Source organism: Trachypithecus francoisi, unplaced genomic scaffold (assembly GCF_009764315.1).
Source record: "Trachypithecus francoisi isolate TF-2019V2 unplaced genomic scaffold, Tfra_2.0 Lachesis_group15, whole genome shotgun sequence".
Lineage (NCBI taxonomy): Eukaryota > Metazoa > Chordata > Mammalia > Primates > Cercopithecidae > Trachypithecus > Trachypithecus francoisi.
In genome coordinates, this window is record NW_022681460.1 from 56,669,615 (window position 1) to 56,684,712 (window position 15,098).

The 15,098-nt window shown below is 40.1% G+C and overlaps 1 protein-coding gene across 5 annotated transcripts in view; it reads left to right on the top strand.

Annotated features, from left to right (window-relative positions):
* SERAC1 (serine active site containing 1) overlaps positions 1–15,098 on the top strand; it is a 61,685-nt gene that overhangs the window by 4,349 nt on the left and 42,238 nt on the right. For 3 of the 5 annotated variants that reach the window (XM_033234939.1, XM_033234937.1, XM_033234938.1), the window contains exons 2-4: positions 6,447–6,538; positions 9,260–9,296; positions 14,411–14,547. In XM_033234939.1, coding sequence (XP_033090830.1) covers positions 6,448–6,538; positions 9,260–9,296; positions 14,411–14,547 — 265 coding nt within the window. In that variant the 5' untranslated portion in view covers position 6,447. The remainder of the gene's footprint in view (positions 1–6,446; positions 6,539–9,259; positions 9,297–14,410; positions 14,548–15,098) is intronic. The other 2 variants (XM_033234940.1, XM_033234941.1) reach the window with 1 other exon arrangement.

The following is a 15,098-nucleotide window of genomic DNA, read 5'->3' on the forward strand; positions in this document are numbered from 1 at the left end:
TCTACCCAAAATACAAAAATTAGCTGAGTGTGGTGGTGGGTGCCTGTAATCCCAGCTACTTGGGAGGCTGAGTCAGGAGAATTGCTTGAACCTGGGAGGCGGAGGTTTCAGTGAGCTGAGATCCGGCCACTGCACTCCATCCAGCCTGGGTGACAGAGTGAGACTCTGTCAAAAACAAAACAAAAACGAAACAAACACAATAACAACAACAAAAAAACCTACAGTAATCTAAACAGTGCAATGTTTATATAAGGATAGATAAATAGATCGATGGAGTGGAATAGGTCCATACTTACATATTCCGTTAGGGTTTTTTTGTTGTTTCTTTGAGATGTGGGTCTCACTATGTTGCCTAGGCTGGTGTTGGGCTCCTGAGCTCAAGCAGTCCTCCTGCCTCAGGCTTCTGAGTAGCTGGGATTACAGGCATGTGCCACAGATATAGTCAGTTGATTTGTGGTCTCAAGCAATCATCCCATCTTGGCCTCCCAAATCACTGGGATTATAGGCATGAGCCACCACACTTGGCCCTATGGTATACTTTTTATTGTTATTTTATAGTGTATTCCTCTATTCCCTCTACTTATAAAAAAAAAAAATTTACTGTGAAACAGTATACCAAGTTACGCTGGCAGCAACCTCGTATATCTCGTGTAAAGTTAAGTTTAGAAATTACATGTCAGCTTTTTGAGGTATTATAAACCATCCTAAAGGCTACTGGCTAAAACAGACATTTATTATTGCTTGCAGGCTAAGGGCTGAATATGGATTTGTAGGGTCAGCTAGGGGCGGGCTAGTTCGATGTGGCTTCACATGCCTGGCGGCTGGTGCTGGCTGTCAGTTAGTACTTGTTGGCTTCATTAATGGGGATATTGGACATTTCTCTTGTGATCTAGCAGACTAACCTAGGCATCTTTACATGGTGTTGGTAACAGGGTTCTCAAGAGCAACAAGACAGAAGCTTTGATGTGCACGTACTTCCCAAGTCTCAGCTTGCATCATGCTTCTATTGTCCTGTGACCAAAGTTACTCGTAAGATCAATCTAAAGTCACCGTGGGAGGGAACTACCAAAGATCATGGTTACAGGAAAAGGAATAATTTGTGGTCACTAAAAAAAAAATCTGCATTTAAGACAAATACTATGTGTAAAAAAAGCAGGCAAATATAAAAGTGAGTCAACTGAAAGTTTTAGAAATAAAAATTTTTGAAGTACTCAGTGGATGGATCAAATGATAGTCTAAATACAACTAAACAGAAGATGATGAATTGGAAGATAGATTTGGGGAAATAATCCATAGTGCATGTCAGAGAGACAGAAAAAAATGGAAGAAGTTGAGATTTGAAGGTTAGACTTTAAAAATCTAGCATACATCTCATAGGAGTACCAGAAAGTAAAAGTTGAGTGGGGGTCAAAGTGATAATTATTAAGAATATTGCAGAATTGAAGAAAAATGTGAGTTCTAAGATTGAAGGAGCATACCAAATCTTGAGTGGGGTATATAAAAACAAACCCATACTCAGAAATAAAGTCGAGAATTGTAAGAACATCGAAAACAAAGATCTTAAAACTGCCAGATGGAATATAATATTGATACTAATGATAAGTAACATTTATTGAACATTTAATTTGGAATAGGCACTATTATGTGCGTTTTACATATATTAACTTATGTGATTTTTTTTTTTTGAGACGGAGTCTAGCTCTGTCGCCCCGGCTGGAGTGCAGTGGCCGGATCTCAGCTCACTGCAAGCTCCGCCTCCCGGGTTTATGCCATTCTCCTGCCTCAGCCTCCCGAGTAGCTGGGACTACAGGCACCCGCCACCTCGCCCGGCTAGTTTTTTGTATTTTTTAGTAGAGACGGGGTTTCACCATGTTAGCCAGGATGGTCTCGATCTCCTGACCTTGTGATCCGCCCATCTCGGCCTCCCAAAGTGCTGGGATTACAGGCTTGAGCCACCGCGCCTGGCCAACTTATGTGATATTTGTAACAACCCTTTACAGTAGTTCCCTTATTACCACCATTTTATAGATGAGGAAAGTGAGACACAGAGAGGTTAATTAACTAGCCCATTATCATGTGTAGTGCTTTCAAATGTACCTGGATTTTGTTTTAATCAGGTATGGTAAGAAGACAGACACGGAGACAACTACCTTGAAAGAAGAGTTTATTATGTACAGTTCCCAAGGAAGAATGGGCATACCACACCATGCAAGGCCACATGGGAAAGTACCAGGGTCATTCAGGAGGCATAAGGAACAATGTGAAAGCATGGGCCAGAGCTTGCTTTTATTGTGTTTTTTTGTGGGAAGGAATGAGCAAGACAGGGTAGATGAGCTGAGCACATTTACGATTGGATAGTTCGAATAATTTTGGCAGACCAGAGAGGTGGTCTCTAGTTCTCTAGTATCTGGCTCCGAGGAGATTTAGAATAAGGGAAGCATTGGCTGTGTGTGGTGGTTGGGGGTGTGCACCTGGGATTGGTTGGTTTCCATATGTGAGAGGCATACTCACAGGCAAGTTGTTTGCTACCTCTAGCAGTTAGCTATCCCAGATCCAGAGAGGGGCAGTCACTCCCTGGGTCCTTAAGGTCCTAAGATATCAAAGCATTCTTAAAAAAAAAAAGACTAATACAAGTCATTTGTGGAATTGGATTTGAAACCAGGTAGTGTGGTCCTACAGAGCACATTCTTAAACTTCCTTGCTTCTATTTTGCCTACAAAGAAACAACAATTAGACTTAGATTTCTCCTGAGCAACAAGAAATATCAGTGAAAATATCATTAATGTACCGAAGGAAACCTACTGTTATTCTGAATTCTAAACCCAGAATTCCAAACCCAGCTATTACTGTTGTTATTTTTTTTTCTGAGACAGAATCTTACTCTGTCTCCCAGGCTAGAGTGTAGTGTGTGATCATGGCTCACTGAAACCTCTGTCTCCCAGGCTCAAGCGATTCCTCTGCCTCAGTCTCCTCAGTAGCTGGGAATACAGGCACATGCCAACAGGCCCAGCTAATTTTTAAAATTTTTTTGGAGAGATGAGGTCTCACTGGTCTTGAACTCCTGGGCTGGCCTAGAGCTCCTGGGCTCAAGCAATCTGCCCACCTTGGCCTCTAAGTGCTGGGATTACAGGCATGAGTCATCACGCCTGGCCCAAACACAACTGTTTTTTAGTATATCTAGAATAGAGCATTTTTAGACATGCTGAGAGTAAGAGTGCTAACTACATATATGCCTTCATGAAAGAACTATCAAAGGATATACCTTCATCAGACTGATTTGAACCTAGAGGGAAGTTGTGGACGCAAGAAACGAGTAAGGAAGGAAATTCACAAAATACCAGTAAATATTTAGGTTGATTGCTTTTAAAAATGACTTCTTTTGGGATGTTTAAAAATAAAATGGAATTAAAATACTAGACAAAAATACCTAAGATAGGAGAGGATTGGATTTAAAGCATTTTAATATTCTCATTTGGGAGGATAATTATATTGTTTGAATTCATACTGTATATAGCACATTTACAATGTAGCTATTGGCCGGGCACAGTGTCTCAAGTCTGTAATCCCAGCACTTTGGGAAGCTGAAGGTCAGGAGATCGAGACCATCCTGGCTAACACGGTGAAACCCCGTCTCTACTAAAAAAAATACAAAAAATTAGCCGGGCGAGGTGGCGGGCACCTGTAGTCCCAGCTACTCGGGAGGCTGAGGCAGGAGAATGGCGTAAACCCGGGAGGCGGAGCTTGCAGTGAGCTGGGATCCAGTCACTGCACTCCAGCCTGGGCGACAGAGTGAGACTCTGTCTCAAAAAAAAAAAAAAAATGTAGCTATTTACTAAAGAAATAGAGATAAATGGTATAACTTTAAGCAATTAAAGAGTAATAAAAAAAATCCTGATCTATCCAACGTGCGATAAATGTAAATGGATTAAATTCATCTATTAAAAGAGAGGTTTTGAAATTATAAATGATACCAATAGATTATAACTATGATGGAAAAAGTTAAGATAATTAAATACTTAGGAGAAAACTGGCAAGGAACTTAAAGCAGTAAATGTTAATAGGGATAAAGGAAGATAGTATGTGATGACAAAAGGAACAAAGTACTAAGTTCCTAATAATCATGAATTTGTGTGCACCTAGGCATATCTTTTCACATTATGGCCCGCCAAAAAGGGTAGTATTTGTTTGCCACACTGATTGGGGTGTTTTGCACTAGAGAGTAAGATCCATGAAAGCAAGGGCAAATTTTTCTTTTTCATTGTTAAATTGCTAGCATCTAGAACAGTTCTTCATTCATAGGAACTCAGATAAGTATTTGCTTAATGAATAATAAAAAAAAAAGACAGCAAAAGGGGTAAATTGACAAGTGCAAAAATCAGTATGAAACTTTAAAAAACCCCTCTCATACTGGTAGTTCATGCAGACAAAAATTGGCAAGGCTATTCAATGGCCGTTTGGAGCTGTGAAAAAAAATTAGCAAGACTATAGAAACAACAAAATTAACAAGCCTAGTATAATGGATATATTCTGCTCACAACAAAGAATACGTTTATATGACATATTTATAAATATTGACTGGAAGAGGTAACAAAGCAAGTCTTCACAATTTTAAAGAATCTATGTCACATAGCACGGTAAGATAATCTTTGCCTGTAATCCCAGCACTTTGGGAGGCTGAGGCGCGTGGATCACTTGAGGTCAGGAGTTAAAGACCAGCCTGGGCAACATGGTGAAACCCTGTCTCTACAAAAAATACAAAAAATTAGTTGGGTGTGGTGGTGGGCACTTGTAGTCCCAGCTGCTTGGTAGGCTGAGGTGGGAGGCTTGCTTGAGCCTGGGAGACAGAGGTTGCAGTGAGTGGTGATTGCACCATTGCACTCCAGCCTGGGCGACAGAGCCAGACCCTGTTTCAAAAAATAAAAAAAAGATAATCTTAAAAAATTTTATATATTTGGAAACTAAAAGCCACACTCTTAAACAGTTCACAGATTAGAGAAAAATTACAGTGGAATTTCAGAGGGATAATTTATAGTCTTTTTGTCGCTGGAGACAACAGTGGCACAATCTCAGCTCACTGCAACCTCGGCCTCCCAGGTTCAAGCAATTCTCCCACCTCAGCCTCCCAAGTAGCTGGGACTACAGGAGTACACCACCACACCTGGCTAATTCTTTTTGGTAGAGTCAGGGTTTCACCATGTTGGCCAGGCTGGTCTTGAACTCCTGACCTCAAGTGATCTGCCCGCCTCAGCCTCCCAATGTGCTGGGGTTATAATAATTTATAGTCTTAAATGCATTTATGAAGGAACAAGAAATGCTTATCTTAGGCATTATTGAAGAAGTTAGGAAAAAGACAGTTGCACCCAAAGAAAGAAAGAAGAAAATAATAAAAAACAGAAATAGAAAACAAAACAAAAGAGAGAGGTACCTTCCTTCCTTTCCCTTATAACAAAAAGAAAAAGGAAAAAAACCTCACTATCCAAAGACAATCTGATATGGGTCTAGAATAATGAGTTGTGTTCTGGGAATGATTGCATCACATTTAGATCATCTTTACTCAGTTGATGAATTAGTTGGGTGACAGCTCTCCTTTGATAGAATGCCAACAATTAACAAATTTCAAAAATTTTAAACAACATGGGTACTATCCTGAAAGAACTAGAGAAAAGCTAAATGCTTCTATGGATTCTAAGTGTACCGTCCACATAGAGCTTCTCATTTCTTTAGGGCCTCAGTCATCAGAGATAAATATATATATATTCAAAGATATTAAATTCTTTTCATGCCTATATGGTATTCTGGTTAATAACATGTCTATTCTTGTTACCTGTTAATTCTTGTGTTCTGGAAATGATTGTATCATAATTTTTTTTTTTTTTTTTTTGAGACGGAGTCTCGCTCTGTCGCCCAGGCTGGAGTGCAGTGGCTGGATCTCAGCTCACTGCAAGCTCCACCTCCGGGGTTTACGCCATTCTCCTGCCTAAGCCTCCCGAGTAGCTGGGACTACAGGCGCCTGCCACATCGCCCGGCTAGTTTTTTGTATTTTTTTTAGTAGAGACGGGGTTTCACCGTGTTAGCCAGGATGGTCTCGACCTCCTGACCTCGTGATCCGCCCGTCTCGGCCTCCCAAAGTGCTGGGATTACAGGCTTGAGCCACCGCGCCTGGCCGATTGTATCATATTTAGATCATCTTTCCAGTTGTGAAAATTACGCACAATTGGACACAGTGTGAGGAAGAGTAATGAAAATACTAACAAAATAATATTCTAATAAGTCCCTTTTAAGTTTTTAAGGGAGAAATTTTTTTTAATTGGAAAGTTTTCTTCGTAGTCTTGAAAAAGCTAACTCTGTGGGTCATCCACTGTGATGGTAACATGTTCTTGTAGTTAAAACAAGTGTTTTGATTTAGATGCTAAATTAAATTTGTTGTGGTTGTTCTACTTACACAGAATGTCCCTGGCTGCTTATTGTGTCATCTGTTGCAGAAGAATAGGAACCTCTACTTCCCCGCTGAAAAGTGGCACACGCTGGAGAGACATCAGTGAGTACAGCTTAAACAACTCTTATTTTCTTATAGGAACAGTGATAGAATTGTGGCCGTTTCTAAGATGGGCCACAAAAATTTGTTGAACCCATGATTAAATCTCAAATTTGTTTATGTGTTTCTGTACTAATAGTCCACCCCAATTTTATAGGCCCAGAGCCATACATACTCCTTTTTCTTGAGAATTATTTTCCCTCTTCTACTTCCCCTGTCAAATTTCATACTCATCATCGTAAACTTAAATATAACTGCATTTTCATTCAGCAGATATGTATTAAGCACTTGCAAAACAAAGTGCCAGGCACCCATGTTAGGTTCTGGGAATACAGTCGTGAGCAAGGAAGATGTCATCCTTGCCTTCCAGGGGCTCGGGATGTGTCTCCAGTCTACTCCATTTGGAGCCTTGCCTTCATTTAGGAAGCTTTCTCTGACACCATAGGCCAGGTTGGATCTGTTACTTGTCATTTCGTAGGGTCAGTGTAGAACTTAGTTAATTATCTTACAGTTTCCACTGTAAACTCTGTGAAGGCAGTATTTTATCTTGTTTGCCACTATAACCTAGTTATTTATTATGCGTGGCATATAGTAGGTGATCAAATAGTTTTTGTTGGATAGAAGAATGAAATAACTTAACTTTCCTGAGCATTATTTCCTTTATGTGTAAAATGAGAAGATTGGCCAGAACATCTTTTATTCATTTGACAATAAACAAAATATTTAATTGACCATCTACTCTGTGCCAGGTACAATTCTAGGCCCTAAGAATACAATATTGAATAAAGCAAACTCCTTTTCCTCATGGAGTTTCTTTTTGATTTTTAAGAGACGTCTGTTTTTAGGGATAGATCATTTTCATCTAGAAAATTCTGATACTGTTTTAAATACAAAAAGAGAAGTGAGGACAAGTGTCATTTTGGCAGCATGAGTTGAAGCTCTGAACAAAGGAGTGTCTCAGTATGTGCAATAAATTATAGGTTAAGGCCGGGTGCAGTGACTCATGCCTGTAATCCCAGCACTTTGGGAGGCTGAGGTGGGTGGATCACTTGAAGTCAGGAGTTCAAGACCAGCCTGGCCAACATGGTGAAACCCCGTCACTACTAAAAATACAAAAATTAGCTGGGTGTGGTGGTGGGTGCCTGTAATCCTAGCTCCTCAGGAAGCTGAGGCAGGAGAATCACTTCAACCCAGGAGGTGGAGATTGCAGTGAGCTGAGATTGTGTCATTGCACTGCAGCCTGGGCAACAGAGTGAAACTCTGTATATATATACTTAAAATCTTTATATTTATTTGTATATATTTTCTTTATGTAAATATTATATATATATAAATATTATATAAAAAAAAATAAAGATTTTTGTGGGCTAGCTTCAGTGCCTAATCATCATGAGTACCATATCAGTTAAGACTGTGCACAGTGCATGTAACAGAAGCTTGAGTCCAGTGGCTTAGGTTAATACGGTTTTCATTCTTCTTACATAATAATAAGTCAAGGTGGAGACAGTTTAGGGCAGGAATTACAGTTTAGCAATCTTCTTGTCTTCCTGTTCCATTCTCTTTATTGTCCTCATGGTTACAAGATGGTTACTGAATCCTTGGGTATCAAGAAGCAGAGGGCCAAAAGCCAGTTTGAGGCTTTGTCTTTTTATGTGGGGAGGGATCCATCTCTATAGACTTCCATCTATATCCTATTGGCTACAACTGTGTTACACAGTTAGCCCTAGCTACAGAGTTGTCTAGGAGTTTGAATATTTTTAGGTGGTAATCAGGTTGTGTATTTGTAAGGATTAAAGGGCATGTGTATTGGACAGGCAATTAGCAGTGTCTGTCATAGGAATTTTTTAATATTGAAAAAGTTTTCCAAGACCCAAACATTTATAAATAAACTTATAATATAATCGCTATTTTATTTTATTTATTTATTTTAAGGTGGATTCTTGCTCTGTCGACCAGGCTGGAGTGCAGTGGTGCAATCTCGGCTCACTGCAACCTCTGCGTCTGTGGTTCAAGTGATTCTCCTGCCTCAGCCTCCCGAGTAGCAGGGATAACAGGCAGGTGCCACCAAGCCTGGGTAATTTTTTTCTTTTATATTTAGTAGAGATGGGATTTCACCTGTTGGCCAGGCTGGTCTCAAACTCCTGACCTCAGGTGATCTGCTCGCATTGGCCTCCCAAAGTGTTGGGATTACAGGCGTGAGCCACTGCACCTGGTCTAATCTCTGTTTTAAATGGGGCTATGTACATATATACCTAACCATCAATTATAACATAATTACTTTAGAAAACATTCTTTCATGTCCTCACTTGACAATATAATCCTTAAATATAGTTCTAGTAGTGATAGGGACAATGCTTCCCATTTCTTTCTTTAATGGGTTGTTAACTAAAAGGGGTCAGAAGGGAAGTGAGCTGCCTGAATGTTGCATTTGGTGGAAGCATTGTAGTCCTACCAGCGTCAGTAGTGGAACAGGGACTAGGAGGTGGAGAAAGAGGAGGTATGAAATGTCTTCAGTATACATTATATTTGCACTCAGTGCTTGTTGATTTGTGTGTTTGTGTCTAAGGATAGGAGACCATTTATTAATAGCAACTGATTATATTAATATAAAAATAATAGCTACTTATCTGATAACATGATACAGGTAGAGACTTACACTGTTGCCTATTTCCTTTCACACTTTTAAAAATGAAATTCATCACATTGACTTTTTTTCTTTTGAAGGAAATATAATAAAGTTTACTGGATCACTTATTTTAGGGTAAGTTGTCAACTGTGGAATGTTAATTGGCTTCATTTTACTCTATTGGAAATCTCAATGGCAGTGATTTACAGGTTGCATGAGGTATTGAAAGGGTATAGATTTTGGAATTAGACTGGTGGATTTAATCACTGATCCCACCAGTTAAATGTTGTCATGATGTGGTTTCCTTACCTTCTGAGGAGTGCTTTATCTTGGAGCCAAGTGTGTACTAGGAACTCTGCCTGCCAGGCACTGCTGCTGTGAGAAAAGCACTTTGACGCACTTATATCAGGCATGCACTTAGCTTTGACACACTTAGAGTCACGTCTTGTATTAGGTTCTAAAGTGGGTGAAAAAGGTGCAAACTGACTATAGTCAAAAGTATTTTGGAAAATCCCGTAGGTCACCACAAAGCTCACATGAAAGGAATTTGAGGCTGACTGAGAAAATCAACAGATGGACATCTCCCACCTGATGCTCCCTCAGGAGCACGTGTAATGAATGCAGTGACCCTCTTTCAGCAAATTGTTATTTTTCATATTCCTTCTTTTACTTTTCTTTAGGGGGAGGAATATATATGTAATACTATTGTACTGTATTTGTTAATACTTTTTACTAGTACAAATATAAAATTAACTCTCAGATGCTGAAATGATAAGAGATATATTTGGCATTTTATCCAAATGCATACATTTCTCCATGACATTGTAATGTATGGCAAAATATATTTAGATAATTTTTCCCTTTGACTCATTCTGGGCAAAGCATAAATGTATATATAACCTTTTCTGTAATGCAGTTTGTCTAGCTCACAATTATATTCAGGAATATAGTGAAAATTAATTACAGTTTTTTCTTATAGTAAAGAATTTTGTCTTTCATGGAAAACAGGATAAAAGTTCAGATACATCCCGAAGAGAGTAGATTGGATTCTTGGATTCTTTTTTTTTTTTTTTTTTGAGACAGTGTCTTACTCTGGTCACCCTGGCTAGAGTGCAGTGGCATGATCTCGGCTCACTGCAGCCTCTGCCCCCTGGGTTCAGGTGATCCTCCCACCTCAGCCTCCCAAGCTGGACCACAGGTGTGTACCACCACACCTGGCTGTATTATTATTATTATTTGTATTTTTAGTAGAGACGGGGTCTCGCCATGTTGCCCAGGCTAGTCTTAAACTCCTGAGGTCAGGTGATCTGCCTGCCTTGGCCTCCCAAAGTGCTGGGATTACAGGCTGAGCCACTGCCCTTGGCCGAGGGCAGAGGATTCTAAAGAGCCTTCTTTGTGTACCTCTGATGCTAAACCAGTGTCTGAACTTTGTTTTATCTGCTTACCTGAGGGTAGAAACCAAAGGTCAGAAGAAGGTGTAGGAAAACAATGTTGCTAAGCTCTCAATCCAGAGTGCAATCTTTGTGTCAGGATTTAGGGAGTGTGTAAGTCAATCTGATTAGGAAAAAAGAAATCTTCATTTTGAGATACACAACAAACAACATTTAAAGTTAACTTCAGGTAGATGATGGGAGTACACATTGGCTCATCTTTTTGCAAAACCGGTTTGTCATTATCTAGTAAAATTGAATATGTATACTATCAGAAGGTATGTAATTCTAGATATATGTACGTGTAGATAGATAGAGGTACACGTACATGTATGCACGGTAGAGATGTATAAGATACGTAACAGCATTGTTGTGATAGACTCAAATTAGAAACGTTGTCAATGCCTGTCTATGGGAGAGTGAATAAGTAAGTTGTAGTATATCCATGCAATGAATAATCGCATACTATACGAAAATCTAAGTGCAGGAACTACATTTTACATGCAGCAACATGGATGACTCACATAAATACAAGGCTGAGCAAAAGAATACATGTAGTGTGATTCCATTGATATGAATTTCAAAAACAGGCAAAACTAAGCTCTGTTGTTTAAGGATGCATATATAAACTATAAAGAAAAGCATATTGTTATAATAAAAATCAGAATCATATATAGAGATGAGAACAGGTCAGTATCAGGGAGGACACACTGTGGGCTTCTGGGGTGCTGTTAACATTCTGTTTCTTGCCTGGATATGATTATGAAGCTATTTATTTGTAAACTGAAATGTGTATATACATGTATATGTATATATACAGTCATGTGTCAATAATGGCGATACATTCTGAGTAATGTGTTGTTAGGTGATTTCATTGTTATGCAATCATCACAGAGTGCACTTGCACAAACCTGGATGGCAGAGCCTACTCCACACCTAGGCTGTGTGGGACAGCCTATTGCTCCTAGGCTCCAAACCTGTACAGCATGTGACTGTATTGAATACTATAGGCTATTATAATACAATGGAAAGTATTTGTGTACCTAAACATATCCAAACAAAAAAAGGTACAGTAAATAACATTTTAAAATGGTACACTTACATAGGGCACTTACCATGAGTGGAGCTTATAGGATGGGGAGTTGCTTTGGGTGAGTGAATGGTGAGTGAGCATGAGGGCTTAGGACATTGCTGTACACTACTGTAGACTTTATCAACACTATGTACTTAGGTTACATTACACTTTTTTTTTTTTTTGAAACGGAGTCTTGCTCTGTCGCCCAGGCTGGAGTGTAGTGGCGTAATCTCGTCTCACTGCAACCTCTGCCTCCTGGGTTCAAGTGATTCTCCTGACTCAGCCTCCTCAGTAGCTGGGATTACAGGTGCCTGCCACCACACCTGGCTAAGTTTTGTATTTTTAGTAGAGCCTTGATTTTGCCATGTTGGCCAGGCCAGTCTTGAATTCCTGACCTCTGGTGATCCGCCCGCCTTGGCCTCCCAGAGTGTTGGGATTACAGGCATGAGCCACTGCGCCTGGCTGAACTTTGTATTTTCTTTAAAGGCAGAGTCCCACTATGTTTTGCCTAGGCTGGCCTTGAACTCCTGGACTCAAGAGATCCTCCTGCCTCAGCCTTCTAACTAGCTGGGACTACAGGCATGCACCACTGCACCCAGCTACACTAATTATAAAACAGTATTTTTTTCTTTAATAATTAACCTAGCTGGATGCAGTGCTGTGGGCCGGTAGTCCCAGCTGTTCGGGAGGCTGAGGCGAGGGGATGACATGAGCCCAGAAGTTTGAGGTCAACCTGGGCAACATAGTTGAGACCCTGTCTCTAAAAATAAATAAAGTCCTGGCTTTCATAATTAACCTCAGCTTACTGTATATATATATTTTTTACCTTATTACCTTAAATTTTTGAAAAACTTTTTGACTTTTGTAATTACACTTAGCTTAAAACACAAGCACATTGTATAGCTATACAAAAATATTTTCTTTCTTTATGTCCTTATTCTATAAACTTTTGTCTATTAAAAAAATCTTTTTGGCCAGGCATGGTGGCTCATGCCTGTAATCCCAGCACTTTGGGAGGCGAAGGCGGGCAGATCATGAGGTCAGGAGATCGAGACCATCCTGGCTAACAAGGTGAAACCCTGTCTGTACTAAAAATACGAAAATTAGCCAGGCGTGGTGTGGGTGCCTGTAGTCCCAGCTACTTGGGAGGCTGAGGCAGGAGAATGGCGTGAACCCGGGAGGCAGAGCTTGCAGTGAGCCAAGACTGCGCCACTGCACTCCAGCCTGGGCAACAGAGCGAGACCCCCTCTCCAAAAAAAAAAAAAAAATCTTTTTGAGGCCGGGTGCGGTGGCTCACGCCTGTAATCCCAGCACTATGGGAGGCCGAGGTGGGTGGATCACGAGATCAGGAGATTGAGACCAACCTGGCAAACACGGTGAAACCTGTCTCTACTAAAAATACAAAAACAAAATTAGCCAGGCGTGGTGGCAGGCTCCTGTAGTCCCAGCTACTTGGGAGGCTGAGGCAGGAGAATGGCGTGAACCCGGGAGGCAGAGCTTGCAGTGAGCCAAGACTGCGCCACTGCACTCCAGCCTGGGCAACAGAGCGAGACCCCCTCTCCAAAAAAAAAAAAAAAATCTTTTTGAGGCCGGGTGCGGTGGCTCACGCCTGTAATCCCAGCACTATGGGAGGCCGAGGTGGGTGGATCACGAGATCAGGAGATTGAGACCAACCTGGCAAACACGGTGAAACCTGTCTCTACTAAAAATACAAAAACAAAATTAGCCAGGCGTGGTGGCAGGCTCCTGTAGTCCCAGCTACTTGGGAGGCTGAGGCGAGAGAATGGCGTGAACCCAGGAGGTGGAACTTGCAGTGAGCTGTGATCATGCCACTGCACTCCATCCTTGGGGACAGAGTGAGACTCTGTCTCAAAAAAAAAAAAAATATATATATATATATATATATATTTTTGAGACGAGGTCTTGCTCTGTCGCCCAGGCTGGAGAGCAGTGGCTACTCGTGGGTACAGTCATAGCATGCTGCAGCCTCGAACTCCTGGGCTCAAGGGATCCTCCTGCTTTAGCCTCTGGAATAGCTGAGACTACAGGCCTTGCTGCTGTGCCAGCAAAAAAAATTTTTTAACTTTTTAAATGTTTTTATTAAAAATGAAAACACAAACCCATCAGCCTAGGCCTACACAGGGTCAGGGTCATCCATATCACTGTCTCCACCTCTGCATCTTGTCCTACTGCAAGGTCTTCAGGGGCAGTGACACGCATGGAGCTGTCATCTCCTGTGATAACACTTTTTTCTGGATACCTTCTGAAGGACCTGCCCTAGGCAGTTTACAGTTAAGTAGAAGGAGTACACATTGAAATAGCAATAAAAGTATACTATAGTAAATACATAAATCAGTAACATTTATTATTATCAAGTATTATGTACTCTACATAATTGTATGTGCTAGACTTTTCTAGGATGGGCAGCATGGTAGATTTGTTTACACAGCATCACCACAAACGTGATTAATGTGTTACGTTGGCTACTTAGTCACTAGGAGATAGGAATTTTTTAGCTCGTTATAATCTTATGAGACCACTATCGTATATGAGGTCTGTTCTTGAACAAAAATTCAGTATATGGCGCATGACTGTATAAATGTTATATGCATATTACTGTATACATGTTATGTTTCCCAATAAAAAAGAAAGAAGTTTACTATGACAAACTTAATAGAGAAGAATAGCTCTTGTGTTACATTTTGATTGTGTATTTATGATGCATTTTTTCTTTTCTCTTTAAGAGGTTCTTTATTTCTTACATATGAAGTTCTGGCCCTGAAGAAAGCTGTGACATTAGATACTCAAGTGGTAGAAAGAGAAAAAATGAAGTCATATATATATGTGCACACAGTTTCTTTAGATAAAGGAGAAAATCATGGTAAGTTTATTGTGAAGTAAGCCTCTCTTTGTGAAAAATGGAAGCTAGTCATTGAATTTAAAAATATGTCTATTTAAAACACAATATTAGTAGTACAGATTGAGCTAATTCTAAGAATCACCAAACCCTGTGAAAACCAAGTTCCTAAAGAATTAATTAAGGACCAAAGTTTAGACTTCCACATTTAATCCAGGTTTGCAACTCTCCTAAAACTAAGTGAAGAGAAGACTAACTGGCATTTTTAGTCTGAACCTGGAATTCCACACCTTAGTGGAACTGTCAATACAGAGGCTGGCTCTCAGTTTGGCAAGTACAAAAAACATGATTTTATCATTTAGCTCAGCGATATTTCTACTTTAAGGGATGTATTCATGCAAACCAAACACATGAGATACATTCATCAATATGAATGCCAACTCATTTATTATAATTATCTGTCACCCAGGCTAGAAAACCTGTCTTTACTAGTTAGGACACTCCACTTCTCAATATTTAGGACACATGGAAGCCCTCATTAGTGATCATATGGTTGCATGGTGAACATGAAATTT